The 27,879-nt window shown below is 55.5% G+C and overlaps 3 protein-coding genes across 17 annotated transcripts in view; 2 read left to right on the forward strand and 1 right to left on the reverse strand.

The window, feature by feature from the left end:
• The window catches only part of CUNH1orf159 (chromosome unknown C1orf159 homolog), a 35,796-nt gene extending 16,271 nt beyond the window's left edge, over nucleotides 1–19,525 (forward strand). For 6 of the 13 annotated variants that reach the window (XM_035020081.1, XM_035020079.1, XM_035020083.1 and 3 more), the window contains 9 exons: nucleotides 8,151–8,251; nucleotides 8,333–8,421; nucleotides 10,518–10,593; nucleotides 13,307–13,468; nucleotides 13,761–13,826; nucleotides 14,816–14,881; nucleotides 15,379–15,513; nucleotides 16,754–16,907; nucleotides 18,289–19,525. In XM_035020081.1, coding sequence (XP_034875972.1) covers nucleotides 8,350–8,421; nucleotides 10,518–10,593; nucleotides 13,307–13,468; nucleotides 13,761–13,826; nucleotides 14,816–14,881; nucleotides 15,379–15,513; nucleotides 16,754–16,907; nucleotides 18,289–18,316 — 759 coding nt within the window. In that variant the 5' untranslated portion in view covers nucleotides 8,151–8,251; nucleotides 8,333–8,349 and the 3' untranslated portion in view covers nucleotides 18,317–19,525. Of the gene's footprint in view, nucleotides 1–6,241; nucleotides 8,252–8,332; nucleotides 8,422–10,517; nucleotides 10,594–13,306; nucleotides 13,469–13,760; nucleotides 13,827–14,815; nucleotides 14,882–15,378; nucleotides 15,514–16,753; nucleotides 16,908–18,288 lie in introns of those variants that run through there. The other 7 variants (XM_035020075.1, XM_035020076.1, XM_035020077.1 and 4 more) reach the window with 5 other exon arrangements.
• A 5,111-nt stretch (nucleotides 19,526–24,636) lies between these two features.
• On the forward strand, nucleotides 24,637–25,944 carry RNF223 (ring finger protein 223). The gene has a single exon (XM_035020269.1). The coding sequence runs from the start codon at nucleotides 24,729–24,731 to the stop codon at nucleotides 25,467–25,469; it is 741 nt and encodes a 246-aa protein (XP_034876160.1). The 5' UTR covers nucleotides 24,637–24,728; the 3' UTR covers nucleotides 25,470–25,944.
• A 736-nt stretch (nucleotides 25,945–26,680) lies between these two features.
• Nucleotides 26,681–27,879, reverse strand: part of LOC118020136 (tyrosine-protein phosphatase non-receptor type 11-like) — a 12,386-nt gene continuing 11,187 nt past the window's right edge. Inside the window, exons 13-15 of one of the 3 annotated variants that reach the window (XM_035020089.1) lie at nucleotides 27,663–27,774; nucleotides 27,456–27,553; nucleotides 26,681–27,344 (exon numbers count right to left, since the gene is read on the reverse strand). In XM_035020089.1, coding sequence (XP_034875980.1) covers nucleotides 27,061–27,344; nucleotides 27,456–27,553; nucleotides 27,663–27,774 — 494 coding nt within the window. In that variant the 3' untranslated portion in view covers nucleotides 26,681–27,060. Of the gene's footprint in view, nucleotides 27,345–27,455; nucleotides 27,554–27,625; nucleotides 27,775–27,879 lie in introns of those variants that run through there. The other 2 variants (XM_035020090.1, XM_035020091.1) reach the window with 2 other exon arrangements.

Here is a 27,879-nt window from a genome sequence, read left to right on the forward strand (position 1 = left end):
AAAGAATCAGGTTGTGAATTTCTCAAAAGGCTTCTGTAATTTTGACTGGTATTGTGTTAAGTATAAGATCATGTAGGGACAATTTACATCTTAATAATACTGAATTCTCTAGTCTACTGACATGGGTTAATGGATATTTCCATTACATATAGAATGGTGTATATAATATATGCCATTATGGTATGTCTTTCCCTTATTTAGATCTTGAATTTCAGCAGTGTTTTATAGTTTTCAGTATAGAGATCTTACTTTTTTTTTTTTTTTAAAGCAGAGGGGAAAGGGGAGGGGCAGAGGGGGAGGGAGAAGCAGACTCCCTGCTGAGCAGGGAGCCCAGTGTAGGACTCACGAGACTCGACCCCAGGACCCTGAGATCACGACCTGAGCCGAAGGCAAACGCTTAACTGACAGCCACCAGGCGCCCCAGGTCTTACATATTTTTAAATAAATTTATCCCCAGGAACTAGCAAATTATGTTTTTGAATGCCACTGTAAATATTTAAGTTTCATTTTCCAATTAGTTGTTATAATTAGTAGAAATAACAATTGATTTGTATATTGACTTTATGTTCTTGGACCATTGCTAAATTCACTCATAAATTATACTAGTTTTTTTTCTGTAGGTTTCTTAGGATTCTCCATGTAAATAATCATGCCATCTGCACAGAGACAGTTTCTTGGTTTTCTCTCCATATTGCATTGGCTAGCACCTGTAGGACAACATTGAATAGAAATGCTAAGATTGGATATCCTCGATTTCTTCAATCTTTAGGGGGAAATGTTCTATACTTCATTGTTAGTATGATGTTAGCCACAGGTTTTTTATAGATGTCTTTTATCAGGTTTGCTGTATTTCCTTCTATTTTTAGTTTGCTGAGAGTTTTTAACATTAACTTTCTTCAGAGGAATATAATCAAATCTAGAGTCTCCACAACATAACATTTGCAGTTTATAGGATACAATCCAAAATTACCGAACACATGAAGAACCACAGTAATACGAGCCATTCTCAAGGGAAAAGACAATCAATAGATGCTAATTATATTATGACCTAGGTGCTGGATGATCAAACAAACACTTTTTTTTTTTCAAATTTTTATTTACATTCTAGTTAGTTAACATACAGTGCAATATTGGTTTCAGGAGTAGAATTTGGTGGCTCATCACCAAATACAACACCCAGTGCTCATCATAACAAGTGCCCTCCTTAATACCCATCACCCATCTAGCCCATTCCCCACCTACCTCCCTTCATCAACCCTCAGTTTGTTCTCTCTCGTTAAGAGTCTCTTATGGTTTGTTTCCCTCTCTTTTTTCCCCTCTCCCATATGTTTCTATGTTTTGTTTCTTAAATTCCACATGAGTGAAGTCATATGGTATTTGTCTTTCCTCTGACTTATTTTGCTTAGCATAATACATTCTAGCTCCATCCATGTCATTGCGAATGGCAAAATTTCATTCTTTTTGATGGCTGAGTAATATCCTATTGTATATATATACCACATCTTCTTTATCCATTCATCAGCTGATGGATGTTTGGGCTCTTTTCATAGTTTGTCTATTGTTGATAATACTGCTATAAATATCAGAGTGCATGTATCCCTTTGAATCTGTATTTTTGTATGCTTTGGGTAAATAGTCATGCAATTTCTAGATCATAGGGCAGTTCTATTTTTAACTTTTTTTTAAAGATTTTATTTATTTGACAGAGACACAGCAAGAGAGGGAACACAAGCAGGGGGAGTGGGAGAGTGAGAAGTGGGCTTCCCACAAAGCAGGGAGCCCGATGCAGGGCTCGATCCCAGGACCCTGGGATCATGACCTGAGCAAAGGCAGACGCTTAACGACTGAGCCACCCAGGCGCCCCCTATTTTTAACTTTTTAAAAAAAGATTTATTTATTTATTCAAGGGGGAGAGGGGCAGAGGGAGAGAGAGAATCTCAAGCAGACCCCTCTGAGCATGAAGCCCAACATGGGGCTCAATCTCATGACCCATGAGATCATGACCTGAGCCAAAACCACAAGTCGGATGCTTAACCAACTGAGCCACCCAGGCCTCCCTCTATTTTTAACTTTTTGAGGAACCTCCATGCTATTTTCCACAGTGATTGCACCAGTTTGCATTCCTACCAAAGTGCAAGAGTGTCCCCCTTTCTCCACATCCTTGTCAATATCTGTCATTTCCTGACTTGTTAATTTTAGCCATTCTGACAGGTGTGAGGTGGTATTCATTGTGGGTTTTTTTTTTTAAGAATTTATTTATTTATTTGAGAGAGAGAATGAGATAGAGAGAGCATGAGAAGGGGGAGGGTCAGAGGGAGAAGCAAACTCCCTGCTGAGCAGGGAGCCTGATGCGGGACTCGATCCCGGGACTCCAGGATCATGACCTGGTTAAGGCAGTCGCTTAACCAACTGAGCCACCCAGGCGCCCCTCATTGTGGTTTTGATTTGTATTTCCCTGATGATGAATGATGTTGAGCATCTTTTCATGTGTCTGTTAGCCATCTGGGTGTCTTCTTTGGAAAAATGTCTATTCATGTCTTCTGCCCATTTCTTAACTGGATTCTTTGTTTTTGGGGTGTTGAGTTTGATAAGTTCTTTATAGATTTTGGTCAAACACTTTAAAAACAGTCTTAATAACTATATTCAGTGAGGTAAAGGAAAATACACTCATCATGAACAAAAATATAGGAAATCTCTGTAAGGAAATAATATATACACACACACACACATACATACATACATACATACATACATACACATGCATACACACACACATACTTTTAATGAGCCAAATGGAAATTTGAGAACTGAAAAACATGGCATCTGAAATGAGAACTTTACTGAATGGTCATAGTAGAATGGGAGTGACAGGAAATAATTGGTGACATCAAAGATTAATAGAAATCATCTAGTTTAGGGGTGCCTGGGTGGCTCAGTCGTTAAGCGTCTGCCTTCGGCTCAGGTCATGATCCCAGGGTCCTGGGATCGAGCCCCACATCAGGCTCCCTGCGCTGCAGGAAGCCTGCTTCTCCCTCTCCCACTCCCCCTGCTTGTGTTCTTTCTCTCGCTATCTTTCTCTGTCAAATAAATAAATCTTAAAAAAAAAAAAAAGAAATCATCTAGTTTAAAGGAAAAAGGGGGATTGATTGGGGTAAATGTCTAGCACATGGGTAATTATAGACTCCAGAAGGAGAGGAGAGACACATAGTGGGGCAGAAGAAATAAATGAAGAAATAATGACTAAAACCTTTCCAAATTTGGTGAAAGACATATAGGATAAATATGAATAAAGTCACACTTAGACACATCATTTTAAAATTACTGAAAACTCAAGATTAACTGTGAAAATCTTGAAAACAGAGAAAAGCAACAGATCACATACAGTATAGCATTGTAAAGACTGTGAATCGGGGACCATGGAGGTGAGAGGCAAGTGGGACTGCACCCTAAAATACTAAAAGAATCTTATACCCTCTAAGAGTGAATGCTAAATAAAAGTGTTTTCAGAGAAAGGGAAACTGATAAAATTTGTTGCTATCAAGTGCGCACTGTTAAAAATGCTAAAGAAGTTTTTGTAGACTGCAGGTAAGTACCAAAGTGAAATTCAGATCTTATGAATGAATGATGATCATCAAGAACAGTAAGTATCTGGGAGAGATGTTTTCTTTCAAGTGCATATGTTTTAAAACATTAAAACATTTCTTGTGTATGTAATGTATGCAGATGTAATAGGTATGACAGTTGCAGCACGAAGAATAGTAAAGGATACATGAAACTATAGAGTTTCAAGGCTTCTACATTTTAGAAGAAGCAGTGCCATATTCTAAGTAGGCTGTGAAAAAGAGAGGGTGTATATTACAATCTCTAGAGCAACAGTTATAAAAATATGCAAAGAAGTATAACCAAAGAACCGAACGATAAATTGAAAGGGAATTTTTAAAATACTCAAATAATATAAAAGAAAGCAGGAAAGAGAGAACAGAGGGCCAAAATACCAGAGAGACCAAAAGAAAACAATAGTAGCCCCAAATCCACCCATAGTGCCCTTGGACATTTGCCAAAGCCCACATATACACCATCAAGAGTGACCATAGTGTAAACACGGACTTTGGGTGACAGTGCTGTGTCGGTGTAGGTTCACTGATGGTAACAAATGTACAGGATGTGGTAGTGGGGGAGGCTCTGCTTGTGTGGTGGTGGGGGAGTATGGGAACTCTTCCTTCCTGCTCAGTTTTGCTGTGAAACTGCTCTAAAAATATTTTGTATATTATAGGCACCCGGGTGGCTCAGTCGGTTGAGCGTCCGACTTGGTTTCAACTCAGGTCATGATCTCAGGGTCCTGGGATCAAGCCCTGGGTTGGGCTCTGTGCTCAGTGGGGAGTCTGCTTGAAGATCCTCTCCCTCGCCCTCTGCCCCTCCCCCTGCACTTGCTTGCTCACTCTCTTTCAAGTAAATAAATAAATCTTTAAAAAATATAAAAATATTTTATATATTAAGACAAAACAAAACAGAGGGACAAGTAGAAAACAAGTAATAAAATGGTAGACCTAAGTCTAACCATAGTGATAATTACATAAATGTTAATGGACCAAACTCTCCAATTAAAAGACAGAGATTGGGTGCCTGGGTGGCTCAGTTGGTTAAGTGACTGCCTTCGGCTCAGGTCATGATCCTGGAGTCCCGGGATCGAGTCCCGCATCGGGCTCCCTGCTCAGCAGGGAGTCTGCTTCTCCCTCTGACCCTCCTCCCTCTCATGCTCTCTGTCTCTCATTCTCTGTCTCGCAAATAAATAAAATCTAAAAAAAAAAAAAATAAAATAAAAATAAAAAATAAAAGACAGAGATTGTCACAATGAATAAATAAGCAAGACCTGCATACTGTATATAGGAGATTCACTTTAAATATAAAGAACACAGGTTGAAAATAAGATATATAGATGCAAAATATATCTGTAGATCTAAGATCTATCCATCTATCTATCTTGCAAACAGTGAACATAAGAAGATTGGAGTAGCTGTATTTATATCAGATAAAATAGATTTCAGGAGGTTGAGTATTACCAACGATAAAGGGGAAATGTCTAATGATAAAAGGGTCATTTCATCAAGAAGACTTATCAATTATAAATGTGTCTAATAACAGAGCCTCAAAATAAATGAAGCAAAATTGACAGAACTAGAGACATAATTAGGCAGTTCCACAATTATAATAAGTGATTTTAACATCTCTTTCTCTCACCAAATATTAGAACAAAAACCCAAAAGAAATTAGTAAAGACATAGCGGATCTGAACACTACTCTCAGGCATCCTGACCTAATTGCTATTTGTAGAAAGCTACACCCATCAAAAGCAGAGTACAAATTCCTACTAAGTGCACATTGTACATTCTCTAACATAGACCAAGTGTGTGCCCTAAAACAAGTTTCAAAAAAACTAGGGGTGCCTGGGTGGCTCAGTTGTTAAGCGTCTGCCTTCGGCTCAGGTCATGATCCCAGGGTCCTGGGATCGAGCCCTGCATCGGGCTCCCTGCTCAGCGGGAAGCCTGCTTCTCCCTCTCCCACTCCCCCTGCTTGTGTTCCCTCTCTCGCTGTGACTCTCTCTCTCAAATAAATAAATAAAATCTAAAAAAACAAACAAAAAAACTAAAGAAGTAAAGCTGAGTTTTTTTGCAGATGACATGATTATTTATGTAGAATATCCTAAGAAATCTACAAAAAGTGCTATAACTATCACGTGAATTTCATAAAATTTCAGAAACTAAGGCTAATAGATAAATTTTAATTGTATTTTTACGTACTGGCAGCAAACTATTGGAAAATGAAATTAGAAATTCAATTCTATTTACAATAATACCAAAAAATAAAATATATAGTAATAAGTTTAACAAACTTATTTGTTAAGTAGTCTGAGCTCGTGTATAGGACTGACTTGTCCAGAACCCCTTTCTGCTCAGGACCACCTCTTCACTGCAAACTTCAAAAGAGAGCTGAAAAGAAAACTTGAAGAAATGGGGAGTGATAGCACATTCATAGATTGGAAGACTCAATATTGTTAAAATGTTGATTATCCCAGCCAAAATTCCAGCAGGCTTTTTTTTTTTTTTTTTAAGATTTTATTTATTTATTTGACAGAGAGATAGAGCACAAGCAGGCAGAGCGGCAGGGAGAGGGAGAAGCAGGCTCCCCGCTGAGCAGGGAGCCTAATGCGGGGCTCGATCCCAGGACCCTGGGATCATGAACTGAGCCGAAGACAGACGCTCAACTGACCAAGCCACCCAGGCGCCCCAGCCCAGCAGGCTTTTTTGTAGAAACTGGCAAAGTGGTTCTAAAATATGGAAATGCACATAACCTAGACTTGACAGCAATTAAACAAAGCAAAGCTTATCTACCTAGTTTTCAAGATTTCAGTAAAGCTTTAATAATTGAGACTGTGGTGTTCTTGAAGGATAGACACGTAGGTGAGTGGAGCAGAACGGAAAGTCTAGAAATAGACCCACACACCTACACTCAGTTGATTTTCAACAAAGATGTCATGATAACGTGAAAAGGAAAGTCTTAACAGTGCTGCAACTCCTGGACATGCATATGGAAAAAATAAACTTTGATCTTTACTTCATACCATACACAAAAGTAACTCAAAGTGTAAAAGCTAAAACTCTAAAACTTCTAGAATAAAACATAGGAATGACCATGAGGTCACGGCAGAGATTAACCCTAGGACACAAAAAAGCAAGAATCATAAAAGAGAAAATGGATGGGTTTGATTTTATCAAGTGAAAACATTTACTCTTCTGGATACCCATGTGAAAATGAAAAGGCAAGCCACAGATGGGAGAAAATTTTTGCAAAATATTTATATCTGAAAAATGCATATATCTGACGAAAAACGTGAAGAACTATTACAACTCAATAATAGAAAGCCAATTAAACAAAATGGGCAAATGATTGAAGAAGACATATAAACACATGAGAGCTAAGAGCCATCATTAATCATCAGGGAAATGCAAATTAAAGCAACCGTGAGCTACCACCGCCCACCCGCAGACACCATGCCAAGTGCTGGTGGGAGCGTGCATGGGATCTCCAGCATGGGAGACAGATCGGCAGGTTAGAAAGGTAAATACACACTTACCTTGACCCAGTCGTTCCAGTCCTAAGGATCTACCCAAGAGAAATTAAACGTCCACACAAAGACACGTAAAAAAATGTCCACAGCAGGTTTATTTATAGCCATTAAAATCCAGAAACAATCCAGGCGTCCATCAGCACCAATTTTATGTAAATGAGCCATACAGTATATACACTTTTGTGCCTGGCTCCTTCCACTTGAACTAATGATCCTTAGATTCATCTGCACTTCATTCCTTTTATGGCTGAATGATAATTCCATGGTGAGGGTGTACAACGTTGCTTTTACCCACCCACCTGCTGATGTCAAAATATTTAGCCAGCTGCATTTCAGACAGATTATAATTACGGTTACCATGTTGCATGTTAACAGAAATTTGTTTAAAACTTTACTGCAGGGTTTGTGCAGGTTAGTTTTCTCTGGTCACACTGGAAATGTGACAGCTTAAGTCCTAACTCACACGGGCTGCCGAGTTTTGCATTTGCCAGTGTCAGGAAATGCACTTGCAATGTGTGGCACTGTGCTGTCTGTTGTTCCTTCTGCCTGTTACTCCATCAGAAGTCCTCTGCTCTGGCGTTGTCCTCAGTCATGGCTTTCGATGGTACTTCTATCACCCAAGATGATATTGTTCCTGCAGTTTCCATGACAAGAGCAGGGGGAATACTAGAAAATCATAAGGCTGAGGGTCCCTGACTGACCTGTGTTGGCCCCAGAGATGTTTCACTGCCTAGGTGTTCTGTCTCTTGGTGAAAATGCTTGAATTGGGGTTTTCCTAGGACAGAGCAAGATGGCAGATGGACAAGTCCTGTCCAAGCTCATGAGTAGAACCCCCTTCTGCTTCATCCTTTCAGGAGGCAATGAATGGCTGAAAGCTTTGGAGGAAGGAGTAGTCCATCTAGATCCAGATCCAGATCCAGATGGGTTGAGCACAGCCCCTCCAGTCCCTCAGCTCTGGGGGCTCCTTATGGTAAGTCAGTTGAGCCTACCAACAATGGGCCTCACCGACTACCTTGATTTGCAGGCCTGGGACCAGGGATCTGCGGTTTCTTAGCAGCCCCGCCCTGCCAGCTAAGCCCTGGGCCCCGCCTCTGGATGTCTGCAGCTCCCATCCCAGAGGGCCAGGTAAGGGTCCTGCACCTCGGCCCCCACCTGGTGCCCTGGAAGGAGGCACCCACATCTGCACCGTGCCCCTATCTGTTGCAGACCCTGTGTTCTGGACCATGGCACTCCAGCGTGCCGTCCTCCTGGCGGGCCTCCTGGTGGAAGTTGCCAGCAAATCCTCAGAAAGCGCGGTAGGTGTCCGGTCACACAGCGGTGTGGGTGCCAGGAAGTCAAGTCAAAACCCTCTCTTCCCAGCCCCTCATGGAGGCAGTGGGCCCTTCACCTGGCAAGCTTCGGGGGTCACCCTTGCCCTGGCCCCAGGGACAACCAACTGTGCCCGCTATTGGGGTCAGAGAAGCCCGTGCCTCACTGAGAGAAGCACATGCCCCCCACCTGGCACCTGCTCTGTTATGTCCCCTAGAGGCTTCTTTTCCTCTTTGCCAAACTGAACCTGTTACTGTAGCTGGAAAAGGGTCTCCGCAGAGCTGCCCCCACTGGCACTGAGGGGAGCCTGCGAGCTGCCCGCCCAGCTTCGGGTGGCTGGAGACTGCGTGTCCAGGCAAGCAGCAGCATTAGGCAGGGTCTGCCGCAGGCCTCCTGTGGCCGGGTGTCCTGGCTCTCCCAGGCCGCTGACATGGGTATGCTGTGCCCCGGCCATGCCCACGTGCACCCAGCCGCACATCATCCAGGCCTTCCGGAGGGTGAGGCCTTCCAGCCGCTCTGCCTCTGCCAGGGTTGGGTGGGATGGGATGGCTGGAGTGTCCCTCGTGGGCTTGACCTCAGCCACGGACTGGCCTTGGACCCCTCCTGTGGTGGCATGGAGTGTCCACGCCATTCCTTAGACACCCCTCACTGTTCACTGTGTTCTCGTCACAAGAAACAAAAGCTCAGCTGTGATAAACACACACTGAGCCAAGCTCCCACGGGAAGCCCCTCGAGTCTGGTCCTGTAAATGCCAGCACTTGGCACATCTGTTCCCCACTCAGTGCCCCCCCCGCAAATGCACACAGCAGGCGTGAGTTCCTGCCCCACAACCTGTCCTGCTCTGGGCACTTCCTCTGCAGGGGCCCTGATGGAAACCCCTGGTGGAGGGCAGCCACAGAACGCTGAGAAGAGCAACCAGGACCCGTGGGGTGACTATTTTCTGGGGCGCAAAGGGCAGACACTCCTCACCAGGGAGGCCATTGGTGTCTGGGTTTATCTTCGTATTTTATTACAGTCTAGAAAAACGTGTGTTTCCTTTTCTGGGAAGGAGTCCACATGTGGCGCTGAAGTAGGGTTTAGCACCTTTAATTGCTTAATTTTCAAAGCCACTGTCTGGCAGGTGGTGGGTAACGTCCGGGCACACGTCGTTCTCACAGCATGCCTCTGTGCCACGTGCTGGTAATCCTCACGTTTCAGACTTTTTCATGACTATCCTGTTTGTTATGGTGACCTCTGATCGGTGATTATGACCCGCTGAAAACTCAGGTGATGGTCAGCATTTTATAGCGGTAAAGTATTTTAAATTAAGGCATGTACATTGTGTTTTAGACACAATGCAATTACACACTTCAGAGACTATAGTATAAACATAACTTTTACATACGCTGGAAAACAAAAAATTCACTTGATTCACTTTATCGTGTACTGGGGCCGAATCCACAGTATCACCGAGGTATGCCTATAAATAATTTTTTGGATTGAAGTGCCCCACCCAATATCCACTAGTGTCCATGGGGCTGAGTGGCAGTAGCTCTGCCCTGAACCCAAGAGACCCACCTTTGGAAAGCACCACGGCCCCTCCCAGCTCCCAGGCGAGGCCGAGTGGTCAGGCAGGCTGGCAGGCGAGGGAAGTGGCTGCACAGACCGCCGAGCACCCACGGCCCGGCAGGTGTCCCCAGGACCACTCCCTGCCCCCCAGGCTGCGCCAGCCCAAGCCCCTGGTCAGAATCTCTGAGTGGGCCCCCAGGGATCCCCCTTCCTGGCTTTTGGGAATCTGAGTGCTTAGGAACATGCTTATGTTTATTCAGTCATCAGACACTCACTGGGCACATGAAGTTCTGTCCCAGGAAGTGTTCGTGTGGTGTGACTGTGTGTCCTCACCTCGCTCTGGGTAAGCAAGAGATGGTCACCTGATTTGGAACTTTTTTTTTTTCGATTTGGAATTTAGAAGAGGCCAGGGCCATGGGCATTGGGTCAAGCTCGTGAGGTACCCCCTCTGCAGATGCCATTCTCAGCCTGGCCTACTTGTCCTGCCCGAGCCCCAGCTGTGGGGTCTGCAAACTCACCACCCTCTCCCCTCTAGGGCCAGCAGCCTGAATGTTGTGTGGACGTGGTGGATGTCAACACCACCTGCAGGGGCACAAGCCTGTGTGGTCCAGGTAAGCTGCTTTGGCACCAGCCAACCTTGACCAGCCTTGGTGATGAGGACAGTGCTCTTGCGAACCCTGTGGGGGTCACCATAGCTGGTGTGAGCAGGCGGGCACACAGGCCCCTTGGGAAGGACGCTGGAGGTGCCTGGGAGGTAGGCGAGGGGCCGGAAGAATGGGCAGAAGCAGCAGGAAGTGACAGGACCCCATCTGAGCCTCCCTCCTGGCTGGCAGCCTGGCCGCCTCTTCTTGGGTGGAGGTGGGTAAGTCCGCCTGGCCCTCGGTCTCTGGCAACGAGTGTGTTTCTTTCCTCCTGCTGTGTGGGCGACCTCCATGTGGGGCCTTTGTCTCCTGCTTCTTAGGGAGAAAAAGGGAGGTCCGGGCCCTTCTTGCTCCTACTGTTTTTTTTTGTTTGTTTGTTTTTTTGCTCCTACTGTTTTTTAAGAGTCTTTAGCTGGAAATATTTTTTGTGTGAAGAGGCATATTCTGGTTTCCCTCCGTCCCCCACTTGAAACTTTACCCTCAGAAAGTTTCACATATTAAAAGCCAAGCTGCAAAGAGAATTGGGTTGGAAGTTGTGAGATAAGAGACCGGCAAAGGGGGAGAAAAGGCGTAGGTGGAACCAGAGGAAAAGAACGGGTCTGAGCACGCTGTCCCGCGCCTCACCGGAGGGGCCTCTAGTCCTGGCGGGGGTCTGTCCGGTGAAGCTGACGCGCAGATGTCAGGAGCTGGTGTGGCAGGTGGGCCTCCCCCAGAGTGAAGCCTCCGTGGTGCGAGCAATCAGGTATTTAGTAAGAGGCATTTCTATGGAAACAAAAGAAAAACAAATGTCAATGGTTGCAGCAAACTGTAAGTCTAGTTTCTCAATCTAGAGGGCAGTCAGCTAAGTACCCTTCTGGATGTTGGACTCAGCGCCCACTAGGTGGAGTCAGGATGGCAGAGGCGCTGTCTGACAAATTCCGGGCTTGTGCTGCGAATGTCCCTGCTGAGGCCGTGGGGCTGCTTGTGAACTTTCTGAGAGGCCCACCCGGGAACAGGCATGAGGCGTTGAGGTGATTTCTCCGAAGTCCATACCCACACATCCAGCCTCCGCTTGCAGGGCTTTGGGGAAAGGGCAGTTTTAGTTCTTAGTGATTCCAAGTCAGGAGGGTGGGAGGGAGGAAAGTGGAAATGTTAGTTTGGAGAGTTGTAGCCAAATATTGGAAGAGACTGGAAGGTTTCAGGGGCCGGTGCAGCTTACAGGTAGGTGACAAAACCTCAGACATGAACAGGAGTGGAGTCTGATACCCACACACACATGTTACAGACACCGTCACCCCCACTTCTACCAAAGATAATCACAGCGAGACGCGAATTGGCTTTTAAAATAAGTCTAGCCTCGCTAAACGTGGCCTGATCATCTACATAGTGCAGCAAGAATAGTGATTGACCATTCAGACTCTTTTTAAGTCTGCCTTGCTGGACCTTTCCACAAGGAATCTTAGATTGGACTCCCGAGGCCGGGAAGCCAAGCCGAAGACTCGCCATCAGCCCTAACCTTCAATACGTATAGATTTTGGTGAATTCCTGTCTTCTCGAGGTCCAAATATCCTCAGTTTCCTGGACTTCCCCGTAAGTGACCTTCCTTGCTCACCTGTGAGGCTGGGAAGCCAGCAAGCCAGGTGTCAGGTGGTTTTTCAAAGGGGCTTCATAAAGTCAACCTTAGCTCCTTAGTGTTTCTGGTCACTGGCCCTGGCTCTCTAGCTGTCCCTTGTCCCTGCACACAACAGCCCAGCCCGGGGCCTCCCAGTTACCTTGGAGCCAGCCAGAGGGGAGCTGTTCGGGAGAGCCGTTGGGCACGGGCGCCAGGTGCGTGCCAGGCCCCCCGCTCCCAGGCCCCCTGGTGTGGTGCTGGGCCTGTCTGCCCACAGCATCATGGGCACGGCTGCTGGTCAGTCTTCGCACCCTGCCGTCCACTTGGTGTCCCTGCAGAAAGGCCTTCACCTCACACTGACATTGTGTGTGGATTAAACATCAGTACAGTTCATCATGAAGGACGTGTCCCTGGACACTGCCCCAGGGGCCAGCGCTAGCATTTAGGGCCGGCTCAGTACCTGCACTCAGTATCGATCGAGCACGTGTTTGCTCAGCCGCTGTGCTATATGTTGGGGATGTGAAGAAGCAATAACGGTATAGCGCACAATTCCTGCCCTTAAGGGGTGCCCTGGCTAGTTGGCAAAACGGACTGTCTGCACACCACTGGCCAGTGGGAGCTGGGCTGCTCCCAGCACCGGGGGAGCTTGGGGTTTGGGCAGTGGCGTCAGTCTGGGACCTCCCCAGGGAAGGGGGCGGCAGAAGGCAAGGGTCACACCTGGGCTGGAGACAGTGCCCCTGAAGGGGGTGGCCGTGCCCTGTGGCACCTGTGGGGGCAGGGTGAGGGTCCGGTGGTCAGGCTGCTGGGGTCCTCCCCGGAGCATGGGGCCGCACACGGCACCTGCCTGCCTCGGGTTCCCGGCCTCTCCGAGTGTTCTGCAAGACGCCCCGGAAAGGAGCCCACGGAGCCCCTGGGTGAGAGCTCGCTGCGGCTCCCACCGCGTTTGTGTCTTTTTCTGAAATCAAACCTGACGTTCGGTCCAGACTTCCAGAACGGGCTAGTTAGCATTCTTGAACGAGTTCTCAAGTTCACAAACTCAGGATATGGAAAGCCCCCCCCGAAGGCAGAGCTGAGTCACTGTCTCCCGCACAGGCTGCTACAGGCACCGGAACGAGAACGGGAGTGTCAGCTGCGTCCGCTGCAGGAACGGCACCTTCAGCTCCCAGTGCCGCGGCCGTCCCACGACCACGCCCGCCAGGCCCACCTGGCCCGCTTCGCACCGAGGGGCCACGTCTCCAAGTTCTGGAGGAACGGGTGGGAGTTGCCCTTCTTGTCCCCACAGCAGCGGGCGGCCCACGGTTCCCTGGACCACCGTCCGTTGAGGGGACACCCCCCCCCACGCCCGGTCCCCTCTCTCCCTGAGTCCTCGTGCGGACTGTGGGCTGAGGGCGGCTCTGTCTCCAGGCCTCCTCCCTTTCTGGTTTCTGGCCCGTGATTCCCCACTGGGCGGCGTCTCTGGCTCCCTGGGAGTCTCCGGCAGCGTCCCCGCGCGTGGTCCAGACGTGCCCGGGGAGCCGGCCGCGCTGACGGCTCTGCTTCCCCACAGTCGCTGGCTGGGGCGCACAGTTCCCGCTGAACAGGAGCACAGGAATGCCCGGGCAGCCAAATCTCGGTAAGTCTCTGGCTCACCAGTTGGGAGCAGGGCCTCTGCCCAGGTCCTGGTGGAGGAGGGGGCCATCATCTGCCATTCCCAGTGCACATGACCACTTACGCTGGCCTCAGTAGGGCCACAGCCACGGCCAAGGTCACACTGCACCCCAGGCAAGAGATGTATGGACAGGGACCCAGCCTGACCACAGAGCAGGGCTGGTGGAGTTGGCGGCCCCCGGGCCGGGGGTCACTGGGCACAGGCAGGAGGCCCTCACACATGCCCCTGAGCAGTTCCAGTGAGTGGAAACCCTCCCAGCTGCACACCTCACCCCTTGCCTCAGTCCTGGCCCACCAGCACCTCGGTGCACGGGGACTCGGGGCCTGCGGTTGTCTGGAGATGGGAGGGCGCCCTGAGGCCCCCTGGCCCCCATCCCCTGAGGCTCTTCTGAGGATATAGGGCTCAGACTGCAAACACTGCTTGCCAGGCAGAAGAACCCACCACACCGCCTGGTCCTCATGGGGCAGACACAGGGCCCACCTCCTGTAGACTGTCCTCAGCTTGCATCCCATCCTATCTGAGATGTGGTCCGCCAGCCACGGAGGCTTAGCTCCGCTACAGGGGCCACTGCAGTCAGGGAGCAGGACCTACCCCAGGAGTGGTCACCTCCTGTCAGGTGACCAGGTTGTGATGGGGGTTGTGTGTCCCCCAGACGCTGGGCCTTCAGCAGAGGGCGTGTTGGACCTGGACTGAGGGCTCCTGCTTTCTGCACAAGTTTCAGGACCAGAAGCACATGGCCTTGCGCTGACCTGGGCCCCCAAGGCCGGCCACCAGAGCAGCAGAGTTTTAGGGTGGGGTCAGTGCAGACGGCCCCGACCTGTGACACCGTGCTGGGTCTGGCAGTGGGGGTATCGGTGGAGGAAGGCCGGCAAGTCTGGCTCTAGAGCCCATTTTCATTGCCGCAAATTTGGGGCAGGACACGCCAAATTAGCTGGAATTCATCCCCCCTCTAGGTTCCAACGTAGCCATGGCCACACCTCCTGCTTGTGTCTCAGGGTCAGAAAGCCACCTCCCCACAGGTATCTAAGAGCACTCTCCCCACAATTACCATCCAGAGCCCCAGCCACGGGCCCGCCAGCCCATCCTGACCCCGCGTAGGTTAAAGACGGGCATCATGGCGCTGGGGAGGCCATCTAGGGGCAAGGAACAAGCTCCCACGAGGCGAGGGTGTAGAGGCCACCCCTGCCTCTGAGTTGAGGTCTGACCTGGCATGCCAGGGATTTGGGACCCCATAGTCTGTGCTGAGTCTGCAGGAGGGACATGGGGACCCCAGGGCCTGGCGTTCTCAGGGGCTGGAATCTTGAACCCCCTCGGTTCCCCACCTCCCTGTGACAAGCCTGAGGCCTAGGAAGCTGGAGCACCTCAGACCCCACAGCCAGGTTCTGGGTCTGCGGGGGGACCCGAGCCTGAGTGTGGAACCCCGTGAGGGCCCAGGCGTGTTCAGGGAACGGGGGCCCGGGGGGGTCCTCTGAGGCCCGCCCAGGCTTGCTACTGGCAGCCATGCACTCTGTCACAGGGAGCCCTCAGGTGGCAGCCTCCCTCTTCCTGGGGACGCTCTTCATCAGCTCTGGCCTCATCCTGTCCGTGGCTGGGTTCTTCTACCTGAAGCGCACCAGTAAACTCCCCAAGGTTTTCTACGGAAGAAACAAAGGTACTCCGGGCCAGAAGGGGGCCGACCAATGCACACCCCCTGTGGAGCCGCGGGGCTGCCTGGGGGGCACAGAGAAGTGGGGGCTGGGGCTGGGGTGCAAGATGCAGGCTGTCCAGCCATAGAGAGTCCTCACAAAACAACAGGAAGGGGACTGGGTTGCCACGTGGTTCTTGTGTCTGAGAGTAAGAGGGGCAGCCACGTCCTAGGGATGCTCCCATGTGGATTCTGTGGGGCTCAGAGTGAAGGTGTTGGCGTGACTCCATCGTGGGGCATCATGGCGGGGTTGCTGATGAGGGGTGGGAGGGGGGTGGGGAGGAGGTGACAGCCCTGGTCTTGGGCCACCTGCCCGCAGCTCCCCCCAGCCAGCGGTGCCTTCTTCCCATCCTGCCCCCCGGGAGTGGGGGTGGGCAGGCTGGTGCGGGGACCGTGGGGCCCCCTGCCGCCCCAGCTCACCCTGGGCCTGGGTGCCGGATCTGCCCCCCTCCGGAAGAGATGGGCGTCACCCTGCTGTGCCCTTGGGTGTGCCGGGCAGGTGGTCCGGCCACTAGGTCGGACCCTTCTGTGGACAGAGCTAGTGGGTGATGAGCCAGAGCCTCCTCGCCTGGCCTCTGTGAGACCCCTGTCCCCCCACCCGGAGCCAGTGCTGGGTGCCTGAGTGGGGCTGCTATAGCTCCCAGGTCCTGACCCAGGCCAGTCAGGGAGGCCCCTTCCGGGTCAGCGCTGGGAGGCTGCTCCTCAGCAGGGGCCACGGGGGTCCTGGTGCATCAGTGCAGTGGCTGGGGCAGACCCACTCAGGGTCTCTCCTCCCGAACACCCCCAGGGCTGGGCTTGGTCAGCTGAGGTGGCCACCGAGAGTGCAGGGGTGCGTAGCAACCTCCCCAGTGGAGGTCTCCCTGAGGCCTGCCCCCAGCCCTGGGCCTCCCCTGGGGCCGAAGGATGCTCTTGCCTGTTTTCCTGGTGGTGCTGGAGGCCAACAGCACTGTCCCTTCTGAGGGCTGGCTTGCTGCTCTGCCAAAGGGCCTAGGAGGGCGGCTCCCCCTGGGGTGCTTGGGGGCCCACCACCCCAAGAGCAGGTGGGAAATGGGGTGGGACAGACAGCTGGGCCCCAGGCACTGCTGAGCAGTCGTGTGGAGGTGGGACTGGGCTGAGCCTGGAGCAGGGGAAGAGCCTCTGCAGGCCCGTGGACCCCCTCCCCAGGCGAGGGACCCCTGCCCCAGGTGACCCCCATGTTTGTTCGCAGCCCCTGCCCTGCAGCCTGGCGAAGCCGTAAGTAACCTGGAAGGATGGGCCGAGTGCCCCCTGTCGTGGGCCTCTGTGCTGGGGGCCGCCCACTGTTCTCACTGTGCCTTTTCTCCTTTTCAAGGCTGCCATGATTCCCCCGCCACAGCCCTCAGGTATGTCGGCCCTCATTTCAGGGTGAAAATTTCAAAACGATCCTGCCCGTGGGATCGGCCGCTCTCCAGCGACACTGCAGGGCTGGGCTCTGCGGGCCCCTGGCCCTGCAACTCTCAGGACATGGGCCAGGTCCTCCCCCAGTCAACCACGGCTCTCCTGCCTTTTCCCTTTTATTCCTTTCTATTCCTGACATGTTGAATCTGTTGGGAGAGAACGAGAATCCCCAGCACGGGGTCTGGGGCCACCCCTGAAGCTTCACTTGGCCCTCACCAAGTCCCAGCTCTACCTGGGCGGTGGGTGTGGGGAGCAGGCTGGCCCAGGCATAAGGCCTTCCCATGGTCCCTCCTGAGTAGCTGGCACTGCAGTTTTGCTGGGTCGGGCGTGCCCCACCTCAGATGATTCCAGGAACAGGCGCCCGTATCGGCCCTGTTCCAGATGACACCATGCCCACAGAGAGGTTAAGTGAGCCGTGGTTACACGGCTATAGGCCTTGGAGCGGGAGCCTCCTGGCCTCCCCAGTCTGTGGTGTTGCCACTGTGCAGAGGTCTGGCCTGGGACAGGGGAGGATGTCCCTCTTCTTTGGGGACAGAGAAGTTATTGGCCAAGGCTAGATCTGCTCTGTTCTGTAGAATACCTGTCTCTGATGTCTCTAAAGTGGTACCATCTACAAGCATCTTGAATTTCCCTGCATTAGTCTCCGAGGGCCACCGTAACAAATGACCACAAACTGGGGGCTTGAAACAACAGAAATGTATTCTCTCACAGTCCAGGAGGCCAGAAGTCAGAAGTCAAGGTGGGGGCTGGGGGGCACTCCCTCCAGAGTCTCTAGGGGAGGGTCCTTCCTGCCTCCTCCGGCCTCTGGTGGGCTTGTGACCACACCACCCCAGTCTCTGCCCCCATCTTCACGTGGCTTCTCCCGGGTCTCCTCTCTCTGCCTCCCTCTTGTGAGGACGCTGGTCGTTGGATTTAGGGCCCACCAGATAATCCAGGAGGATCTCATCTCAAGATCCTTAATCACATCTGCAAATTCCCTTTTTCCAAGTAAGGTCGCATCTGCTGGCTCTGGGGCTTCAGACATGGACTCATTTGGGGGCCACCATCCAGCCCTGCTGTGCATCATGGGACCTGTTGTCTCTGTGTCTCTTGAGAGCAAGGCCCTCACCCAGGCCAAGGTGCTTGGGGTGCAGGGGCACCGAGTGTCTGCAGTGAGTGGAGCATTCATCAGACACTCTCCACGCACAAGCGGGGGCTCAGTGGGATCTCCTCCCCTGGGCTGCTCCACACCCCACTCCCAGGAGCTCTGGGGAGGGCTGGGACCTGGGGCCACCCTGCCTGTCCCCGGCCCCACTCTGACCCTGCCTGTCTCTGACCCTGTTTCAGTGCGGAAGCCGCGCTATGTCAGGCGTGAGCGGCCCTTGGACAGGGACATGGGCCCCACTGCCATCTCCTCGGTGGAGGCCCGGGTCAGCAACGTCTGACCCGGGGACCCACCCACAACTCCGCACACCGCCTTGGAGAGAACCCAGCACACAAAGGACAGGCACTGCCCAGCAAGGCCTCAGGACAGGTCTGGACACGGCCCCTGACTCCGCGTGACTGTCTCCCAACAGGAGGTGCTGCCCGAGGGTGCTTCTTCCCTCCCCACAGGGGCTCAGCGTGATGGACTGGGAGCCGCGTCCTTGAGCCAGGCTCGAGAGTGTAGCCAGGTGGAGTCTGGGCCCCTCGGGAGAGACCGCTCCCAGCGGCCAAGAGCCTACAGGGACCGCTGGGCTGCTCCATGCCCCTCCGCCTTTCCGAGCCCACAGTGGGCAGACCTCCCCCCCCACCAGGCCAGTTGGCCTCCTGGCATCCTCTCCGGGACGGTGTCCAGACAAGGGGAGGCGTGGCATGAGCACTGGCCCCTCTGAGGGTGAGGGGCCCACAGGGCTGTCCTGTAGCCAAGACCCCCCACCCTCACTCCCCCAAGCCCAAGACCACACGTTTCCAGGAGCTGCAGAGGCGAGGTTCCTGGTTTCTTACTGACTTTTGTTAGTTTTAAGCAGAAAAGCTAGAGAGACACTGCTTTTCTCCTCTGTCACCTGCCCCTGTCCCGCTCCCTACACTGGGTCCAGGTGCTGCAGGTTCTTGTCCACCCAAGGAACGGACACTGTCCTGAAGCTGTTGGAGATCAGGGCCATGTCCATCCAGGATCACATTCACCTGTGACTCCTGCCTGGCTAGCCTGGTCTCCATGGACTTACGGAGGGCAGTGCAGGCCAGTGGTCCTGTCCCAACTGCCCCAGGCCTGGAGACGCATTGCTGGCCCTGGCTGGTTACAGATAGACAGGGGTTCCTGAGAGAAAGGAGCATTCATGGCCACCTCGCACGCACTGGGCTCGACACTGACCTTCCCAGGTTCTCAGTCGGGACTGGTATCTCTCCTTCAGCGCCTGGTCCACATCCCAGGGGCCCGAGGCAGGGCCTGCGTGCTCAGCTCCTGTGTCCCTTCCGCACCGTGATGCCTGTCCCAAGCATTCACAGTTTGCGGATACTTGAACCCACAACTGGTCCAGCAGCTGAGAGGGGCGCACCAGCTTCAAATCAGTGTCAATAAACTATTCAGGGCTTTCTTCCCCCATCCTCCCTGCTCCAAGGTTTGTCTGTTCCTCGGGAAGGGTGAAGCCCCACCTGCCCTGCTGTGGGGGCAGCCCCGTCAGCCAGGCTGACATGGACTCTTTGACCTCACCAGGAGCAGTGACGTGCCCTCGTGGGTACTGCCTCTCATTCGTCTGTCCCCTCGGTCTGAGGAGAAGGGGACCAAGAGGGAGGTGGGGAGACCAAGATCAGGGTCCCCACCAGCTTCAGGGACCACGGGGAAGGGAGAGGACATTCCACCGCCAATCTGTGCCCATCTGGGAGGCTGGGCTTGGGAACCAGGGGAGAATGTGCAGGACCCTCCAGGTTCCCTTGGTTTCTGTAGCCCCCGAGGTCAGGGGAGCCTCTCCCATCCTGTGGATCCTCGTGGGGAGGGAAGCACACATGGGGGGAGACTCCCTTGCCCCTGTTCCCACCTTTGCACCAAGCCTGGCTGCTAATCTGGGGGCCAAAACAGAAAATGCAGAGCCATGTTTGACCAGGAGAGCGGGTCCAGCCAGTCAGGCACAGATGGGGGCCCCCCACCCCAGGCCTTCTCCATCTCCTCCCACCCTGAGGTACAACCTGGAAACCTGGGGTTATTCCAGCATCTCCCTGTCCCTTCCCCAAACTCCCCCAGCCCCCAGCCTCAGCTTTGCCCCACTCCTGGCAGCAAAGACAACTCTGAATTTGACCCTGCGGCCACCTCTGGCTCCCCCACTCGAGATGTGCTTCCCCTGACCTTCAGGCCTGGGGGTGCCTGGTCTTTGGGGCCCTCAGTCTGCCAGGCGTCCCCCTGCCACTGGGCATCCCCTGGGCCTGGGTGCCACTGTCCTTTAGGCCCCCAGATAGTGGGGAGTGGGTCACGGGACTTCCCAGCCCCGGGACCCTGATGGGCATTCAGGCTAGAAAGCATGTGAGTGGATGCAGTGGGGTAGTGGGGCACCTGAGCCGTTGTGGGACGGCTGGTAGGTCAGGCATCTACAGTGGGGCTCCATCCCGAGCTCCATCCTCAGCCATCCTCTTACCCGGACTCCAGCCCTCACGTAGGAGGCCAAACTGAGACCAATTTATGGGGCCATCGGCTTAGGCCCAAACAGGCAGGTGGGGCACCTGTCCCCTTTGACCCACCACCATGTCAACTGCTGTGGGGCTCCCCCACACCCTAGGAGGGGGATGGGCAGTTGGCACAGTCCTGGGCTCACAGCCGGCAGCTCATTCATTCGTTCATTCACTCAGCACTAGGAGAAGCACTGAGAACAGAGGTCAGAAGTCAGCAGCATTAGGAGGTGGGTGCACAGAGGAGGGCCGCATGAGGCCTGAGGAGGTGATGTGAGGGCAGATGTCCTGGCCAGGAGCCTGGGCACAAGACCCCCGAAGGAGCTGGCCAGAGCAAGATGGGGAGGGGACACCAGTTGACCTTAGGGGACCTGGCTTTCAGTCCTGGGCATGGGAGGGGCAGGACTGGCTGAGTCCACTGGATGTCCCGGCAGGGCTGCTTCAGGCCTATAGGGCAAGGCTGAGCCTGTCCAGAGCCCGGGGCCCAGTTTCTGCCCATGTGGGATTCACAGCCTGGATGTGTCCCAGTCTCTCCCGTATCATCGTCCCCGGCTGACGGGTGGGACAGCAGAACAGTTGACAGATCACCCAGCACTGGGCAAGCACGGGTGGGGGGCTCAGCCCTCACACCCCCAGGCCACCTGGGCCCCAGATGAGCCCTGAAGGGCCTCTTCATGCAGTGGCCATCCTGTGTGTCCTTGGCAGCACTCGGGGTTTGAAACTCATTCTGCCCAGTCCTGGGGTGGGGGGACCATAGCCAGAGTGGGCCTTGGGGAGACAGTCCTCTCACCCGGCCAAGGATGACTTCTGTGTCCAGCCCAGAACCCCTAGGTGTCTTGGGGACTCAGGACCCCCACATCTCAGAGCCACGAATGGACAGGGGTGGGGTGCTCACTGGGGACCTGTGTTCTCCGCCGATCCCAGGGCTGTGGGGTCACACACTGAGAGCCATGCTCCCCTCACACGTGGGTATGCACCTGCGCCTGAGTGGACACATTCATGCTCAAACACAGGTTAACCTGCTGGTGCGTGACACCCCCTTACACGGGTCCATGTGCGGCCCCCGCATCTACACAGCACGGCTGCCCACCCGCCAGGAGGGAGGATGAGCCGGTGTGTGGGGGCAGGTGGGTCGCCGGGTCCGGAGCCGCCAAGGTCCCAGTGCCGGGGGCTGGGTGCTGCTCCTGTGCAGGAGGCCTGGCCGCCACCCCAGACGGCACATTCCTCAGGTCTTCCCTGTGCCTCTGGGCACTGACTTGTCCACTGAGGAGCTCAAGTGACCTCAGAACTCGGATAGTCCCAGGAGTCCTCGGGAGAATGTTCTCGGAGCAGAGGCACAGACAACACTTCCTGGAGGCAGCATGTGACCCCTAGTCACGATCGCCGTGGGAACCAGAGCACTGTCATGCACAAGCTGGGCCTGGCCCACAAGGCAGCTCCCCACACTGAGCCCCCAGCCCCCTTTCTGGGTCCCCACCGCCTCTCTGAGCAGCCCCGCCCCTGGCCGCGAGCTGGATTCTCTGGTAGGCTTCCCACTGTCAGAACAGCGGCGACAGGGCTGCGAGGACACAAAGCCCCACTACTGGCTAGACCTCAGCCCCCACACCCTCCGCCCACACCCCCTGCCTTGGCCCCAGGCCTTTGCATAGGCTGCTCCTGGGGTCTGCAAGGGTCCCACACTGACTGGCGGGAGCCATTACCCCTTTGCCCAGGAAGATTTCTGGACCCCCTGGCTGTGTCGGGGGCTTCCTTGGGCTTCAGTGCCCCTACCCCATGTGTGTAACCGAGGGTGCCCCCAGCAGACACTCACCCAAAGTCCTGTGGCTGGTCTGATCCCTGACTCACCCTCACCCCGACTCCACCCCTTGGGGGTGCCCAGCCCTCTCACCCGACTCCCTAGACCCAGAGCAGGAAGTTCCCTCGTGTGGTGGACATTGGGGTGGCACACACATGTAAGTGGGCTGTGTGGATGAGGTGGGGGTATCAAGCTAGGCTGAGATTGGGGGTGCTCCTCGGAGGGGCCCTTCTGGGAGGCCCACCTGCGCACTCAGGTGCCACCGGGGCCTTAAATAGGGTTAGTGAGCGGATCTGTTTCTGGAACGGCTGCCCCAGCATCCCAGGGGCTCCCAGGGGGAGGTTTTACCCAGGACTCCAGCACCCCAGACCTGCCCAGGCTGTGGAAACCCACACTGACCCCCCAGCCTCACCCCAGGCTCTGATCTCTCACCTCTGACTTCCTGACCTCCGCTGCCCAGCCTGCCAGGGTGAGGACGGGAGGCCAGCCAATCCCGGAGGCCGCAGGCCACACCCCTGGCCTATATGACCTCAAGTGTATAAATACACCTGCCCGAAGCTGACACCCAGAGACCTCACACCTGCTTCGGACAGTGCTCTCATCTGGAAGAGCGCACCCATCCCCCTGAGCCCCGCTTGCCTGGGACAGAGCAGAGGGCACGCCTGCCAGAGCAGTGCCCCCAGGAAGGACAGCTGCTGGTAGCCAGCCCCGTGGAGGGACACCTGCCAGGTGGAGCACAGGTGGGCCCAGCCCAGAGAAGAGGGAGCGAACACAGCTGGACAGGAGAGCTCGGAGCCTCACAGCCTGGTGGTGGCCACCCAAGAGGACCATGCTCAGGCCTTGCTGACGACCCCCGGCTACCAGGTAAGGCCAAGCTCAGGCACTCCCCTCTCACTCGTACAGGCTCAGGGTGGGGTGCCTCTGAGGAGGGCTGGGACCTCAGTGCCAAGGGACTGATGGTGTGGGGCACACGGGCCTGGAGGAGGCTAGCCGGGAGCCCCCCCCCAGACTATGCTGAGGCTGCTGCCTAGCCTGCGGCCACCATTGTCCCCAAATGTGGTGACACCTCATGTTGCAATGCTGGGAGCACTCGTGACATCACAGTGATGTCACTGTGACTCACGGTGGTCAGAGTCATCATGCAGCAACACCCAAACCTTTACGACACCTCACCACAAACCCATTGCACTCACCCACCGGGACTAACGAGGACGATAGGGTCAGGGTCACCTCTGGGGGGTCCTTCTGGGCTCCATGGGGTCTGTCCACTGTCCTCCTTACCTGTCCTCCCCCAGGCGAGACCCATGTGGCTGGGCAAGGGACAGGGCTGGACAGGGCCCTGGTCAGCAGGCAGGTCCCCTGAGCCTTGCCAGGGAGACAGAGGCAGGGTCTCCTGTGGAAATGGGAGTGGGTCAGGAGGACGGCAGCTGTGTGCCTGTGTGACCCTGCAGGGTGGTGGGTCGTCCCAGAGGATGGCTGGGGCTCCTCAGGCTGAGGTGCACTTCTAGGTCCTGAGGGCCAGCAGAAAGCCCGCATCACCAGCCAGACAAGCTGGCCCTGCCGGTTCGGGCGAGGCTGGGAAACAAAGCCTCCTTGGGACACCGGCCCCCACCCCTGTTCAGGCCCTCCTCGACTTCCCGCAGCCTGCCAGCTCACCCTGGTCCCCAGACGGAGTCCCCTGACCCTCACCCAGCCAGGCCTGGCACCCCACCCTCATGCAGCTGCCTGAAAACTGGGAGTGTACCAACCAAATCAGGTGTCCACGCTGGGATCCATGTCCAAACCCACTTCACCCAACCCAGAGTCACACTCCTCCATTGAGAGCCCAGGTCCTGCCGATGTCTTGGCCAGGTGACCCTGGCTGGTCACCCCGCCCTCTGAGCTGCCATTTTTGTGCTGTGGCTCTTTTGTGTCCCGTGACCTGGGCCCAGCCTGGCAGAGCCCGGACGTCAATAGCAACTGCTGTGGGCTGTTGCCATTGACTTTATTTATGCCCAGGTGGCACTGCCAGGTAGGACAGGCCCAGCAGGAGGTGTCCACTGAACGGTCAGCACGACACCCTGGTGCACATGGCCTCCATTCTTAGACCCTCCTTAGAGCGCCCCTGGGATGCTCACCCCTGTTTTGGCATGTGAGGAGGTGGGGGGGCAGGCTTACAACTTGAACAGAAAGACCTTGACTCTGGTATAGATGGGACTTTCCTGAGGTGCCCACAGGTGAGCAGTGTCCTTCCAGAGATCTTTGGGGCTGGGGCTGCGCAAAAGAGACACAGGGTGAGAGCAGCAGGCTGTGCAGAAAAGGGGCAGCCTGTGGTCACTCACAGGGCTCTCCATTTGTCCCACAGCTTGGAGTCATGTCATCAGGCCAACAGGTGTGGCATACAGCCACGCCGGCCCCTGGTCGGCCCAGCCCTACAGCCACGGTGCCCAGGTCCCCCAGCACCCCTGGCTCGGAGAAGGTGGCCTCCCCACTGGAGTGCTCCATCTGCTTCTCCGGCTACGACAACATCTTCAAGACGCCCAAGGAGCTCTCCTGCACACACGTCTTCTGCCTGGAGTGCCTGGCACGGCTGGCGGCCGCCCAGCCAACAGGCCGGCCCGGCAGCGAGGCTGTGCCCTGCCCGTTCTGCCGGCAGCCCACGGCTGTGCCGGCTGCCGGGGCCCCCGCCCTGCGCACCAGCCGCCAGCTGCAGGCCAGGATGCCGGCCCACCTGCGTCGGGAGGAGCCCGTGTGGCTGGAGGGCACTAAGCTCTGCTGCCACCTGCCGCCCTCCACACCCGGCCTTCCAGCACCTGGCTTCGTGTGTGTGGATGTGGGCCTGAGCAAGCCTGCGGAGCCCACTGCACCCACACCCAGCCCGCGCCCTGCCCGCCGCCAGGGCCGTCTGGCCCGCTGCTGGGCGCGCTACGGGGCGCGCTGCGGGGACTGGAGGCGCGCGGTGCTGGTCACGGCCCTGCTGCTGGTGCTCTTCTGTGTGGTGCTCTGGCCCGTGCAGTGCGCGCTCAAGACTGGGGACCTGCACTGCGTCCCCCGGCCCTCCGCCACCATCACCACCACCGCTGCCTTCTCTCCTGGGCCCCTGGCCGACCGCTAGGCTCAGCCACCCCTGCCCCAGCGCCAGGTGTGGGTCCCTGGCCCACAGTTGGGGTCACAGGCGTGGCAACCCCGGAGGGGCCCCAACATCTCTGAGGACCCCATATACCCATTCAGCTCACCTTCCTCCTACTCTGGGGGGCTGGATCCTGATGGCATGGACAAAAGGGTCCCTGAAGCTTCCAAGAATCACAGGCTCCTATGGGTCCCAGAGACCACCTCCCTAACCCCCCATCACGGAGAGACAGCCTTGATGAGGCCCCCTCTCTATTCACTGTGAATTACCTGCATTAGCAGCCCTTTGCTGAGAAGGGATGGCACTCACCATCTTAATTTTATTTTCACATTTCACCCATGGCTCCTTCCCCAGGCAGGGCTGGCCCCTTCCATTGGGTTGGGGTGCTAATGCTGCCCTCTGACTAGGGGGACAAAGGGCAGCAGCAGGAGGCCCAGTCCTCCAGTGCCCATCCTGAGCTGCACATTTTTAAATAAATTATTTTGTATCCACATTTGGTAAGGGGTCCTCACCCTGTGTGCCCTCCTCCCCATGCCACTGAGCCTCTCCCTCCCGAAAAGCCATGGTCTGCCCCTGTCTCAGTCCCACTGGATTGAAATCCCAGCAGCCCCTAGGGCAGATAGCCCCCAGGTTCTAGGGTGTCCAACTCCTGTTCCCTGTGGGCTGTGGATAGGCTGGAGCAGTCCTGCCCCCCTCCCCCAGGAAGATGGGGAGGGCAGCTGGAGCAGGGTGGGGTGGGCAGGAAGGGGTGGGGCCTTGGCACGGTCCAGACCCCTCCTCCAACACGCCCCAGTTGGACCCCCCAAGAAGTCATGACTCCACAGCCCTGCTGAGAGTCCTGACAAGAGGGCCACAGAACCCCAGGACTGACTCTCTGTGAACCAAAGCCTAAGGACGCACAGAAGCAGAAATGGTGACAGCCAGTGTGTCCTGAAGATCCTGAGGACCTCTCGCAGATCCTCCCGGGGCCAAGTGCAGCAGCTCGAGGGATGGGCAGGAGTCCTGCCAACCCCCACTGGCTTCTGCTGTCGGTCCCAGGAATCCTGCACCACCGGTTAGCATGGTGAAGAGAGGCCAGGCTGGTTCTGGTTCCCCAGACTCCTCACCCCTCACCCCGAGGTGGGTGGGATGGCTGGGGCTCTGGCTGGGCTGGGCTGGGGAGAGTGCTCAGGGAGACCCTTGGGAAGACACAGAACTGAAAACGAGTCATTTTATTGAAGGTCCCACAAAGCCACAGGGCCATCCGCGATGGGAGGGGCACAGACTACATGCCAGTGACGGAACACCCGTCACACGCCAGTCATGCACACACGTGAGCCTCACCCAGGCACACGGGGTCGCACACGTGCTCGCAGGAGCATCTCACATGCACCTGCGCTGTGGGCAGCTCCGAAGCAGGGGTGGGTGCTTAGGATGGGGGTGGGGCAGGCAAACACTGATGGTGGCTACAGTCAGGTCAAGCACAGACTGGCCACTCATGACACACGTGGTCACTGTGTCGTGCAGGCCATGACTGGTGGCCTCCCATACCGAGAGACAAACCCCAGCCCTGAAGCCCTGCCTTCCCGCTCCTCCCTCACCTGGGAGCCCCAGAAGGGGCAGGGGCACTAGGGTCTCCCGACTGCCCCTCCCCATTTCTAGGCGTCCAGGCCAGGTCAGGAGGGACCCCTCCCCCGGCACTCAGGGACAAGCTCCAGCCTGTAGGTCCTAAACACAGTCCTGAGGAACGCCACGGCCCGCCTTGCGGGCTCCCAGCCTCCAGGGCGGCTCCGGCCCCACCCGGGGCGCGCGCACGCGGAGCCCCCTCACCGCGCGAGGCCCCGCAGGTTCTCGTACTCGCCGCCGGGGGCCTCCGGGGTCCTGCGGGCGGAGACAGGGTTCGGCGGGGGCCCGCGCGGGATCCCGCCCCGTACGCTGCCCGCTCCCGACGGGGACCCCGGCCCGGCCCCGCTCCCCGACGACCCTACTCACGCCGCCGGCGCCCGAGACGACAGGGGTCCAGCGTGGCGGCCGGGGTCCGCCGACCCGATGCCCACGTCCAGATAGTCGCGCTCCTCCCGCGGCTCGCGCTGGGAGGAGGGCCTGTCGGTCACCATGCGGCGTCCGCGCGAGCCCCCGCCGCAGCCCGGCCCCGCCCCCACCTGCTCGCGCAGACGCAGCTGCTCGCCCTGGATGTACCGCTGCAGCGCCAGGTACACGAACTTGTACTGCGCCTCGGTCTGCACCATCCCCGAGCGCTGCCGCCGCACCAGCTGGATCGTCTTGGGAACGTCGATGTCGCAGTCCAGACCTGGGCACGAGCCCGCTCAGGACCGGGCGGGGGCCGGGGGCCGGGGGCCGGGGGCCGGGGGGCGGGGCTAGGCAGGAGGGGCGGGGCACGAGCGCGCTCAGGACC

Source organism: Mirounga leonina, unplaced genomic scaffold, assembly GCF_011800145.1.
Source record: "Mirounga leonina isolate KUSES-001 unplaced genomic scaffold, KU_Mleo_1.0 Mir_173, whole genome shotgun sequence".
In the NCBI taxonomy this organism is placed as follows: domain Eukaryota; kingdom Metazoa; phylum Chordata; class Mammalia; order Carnivora; family Phocidae; genus Mirounga; species Mirounga leonina.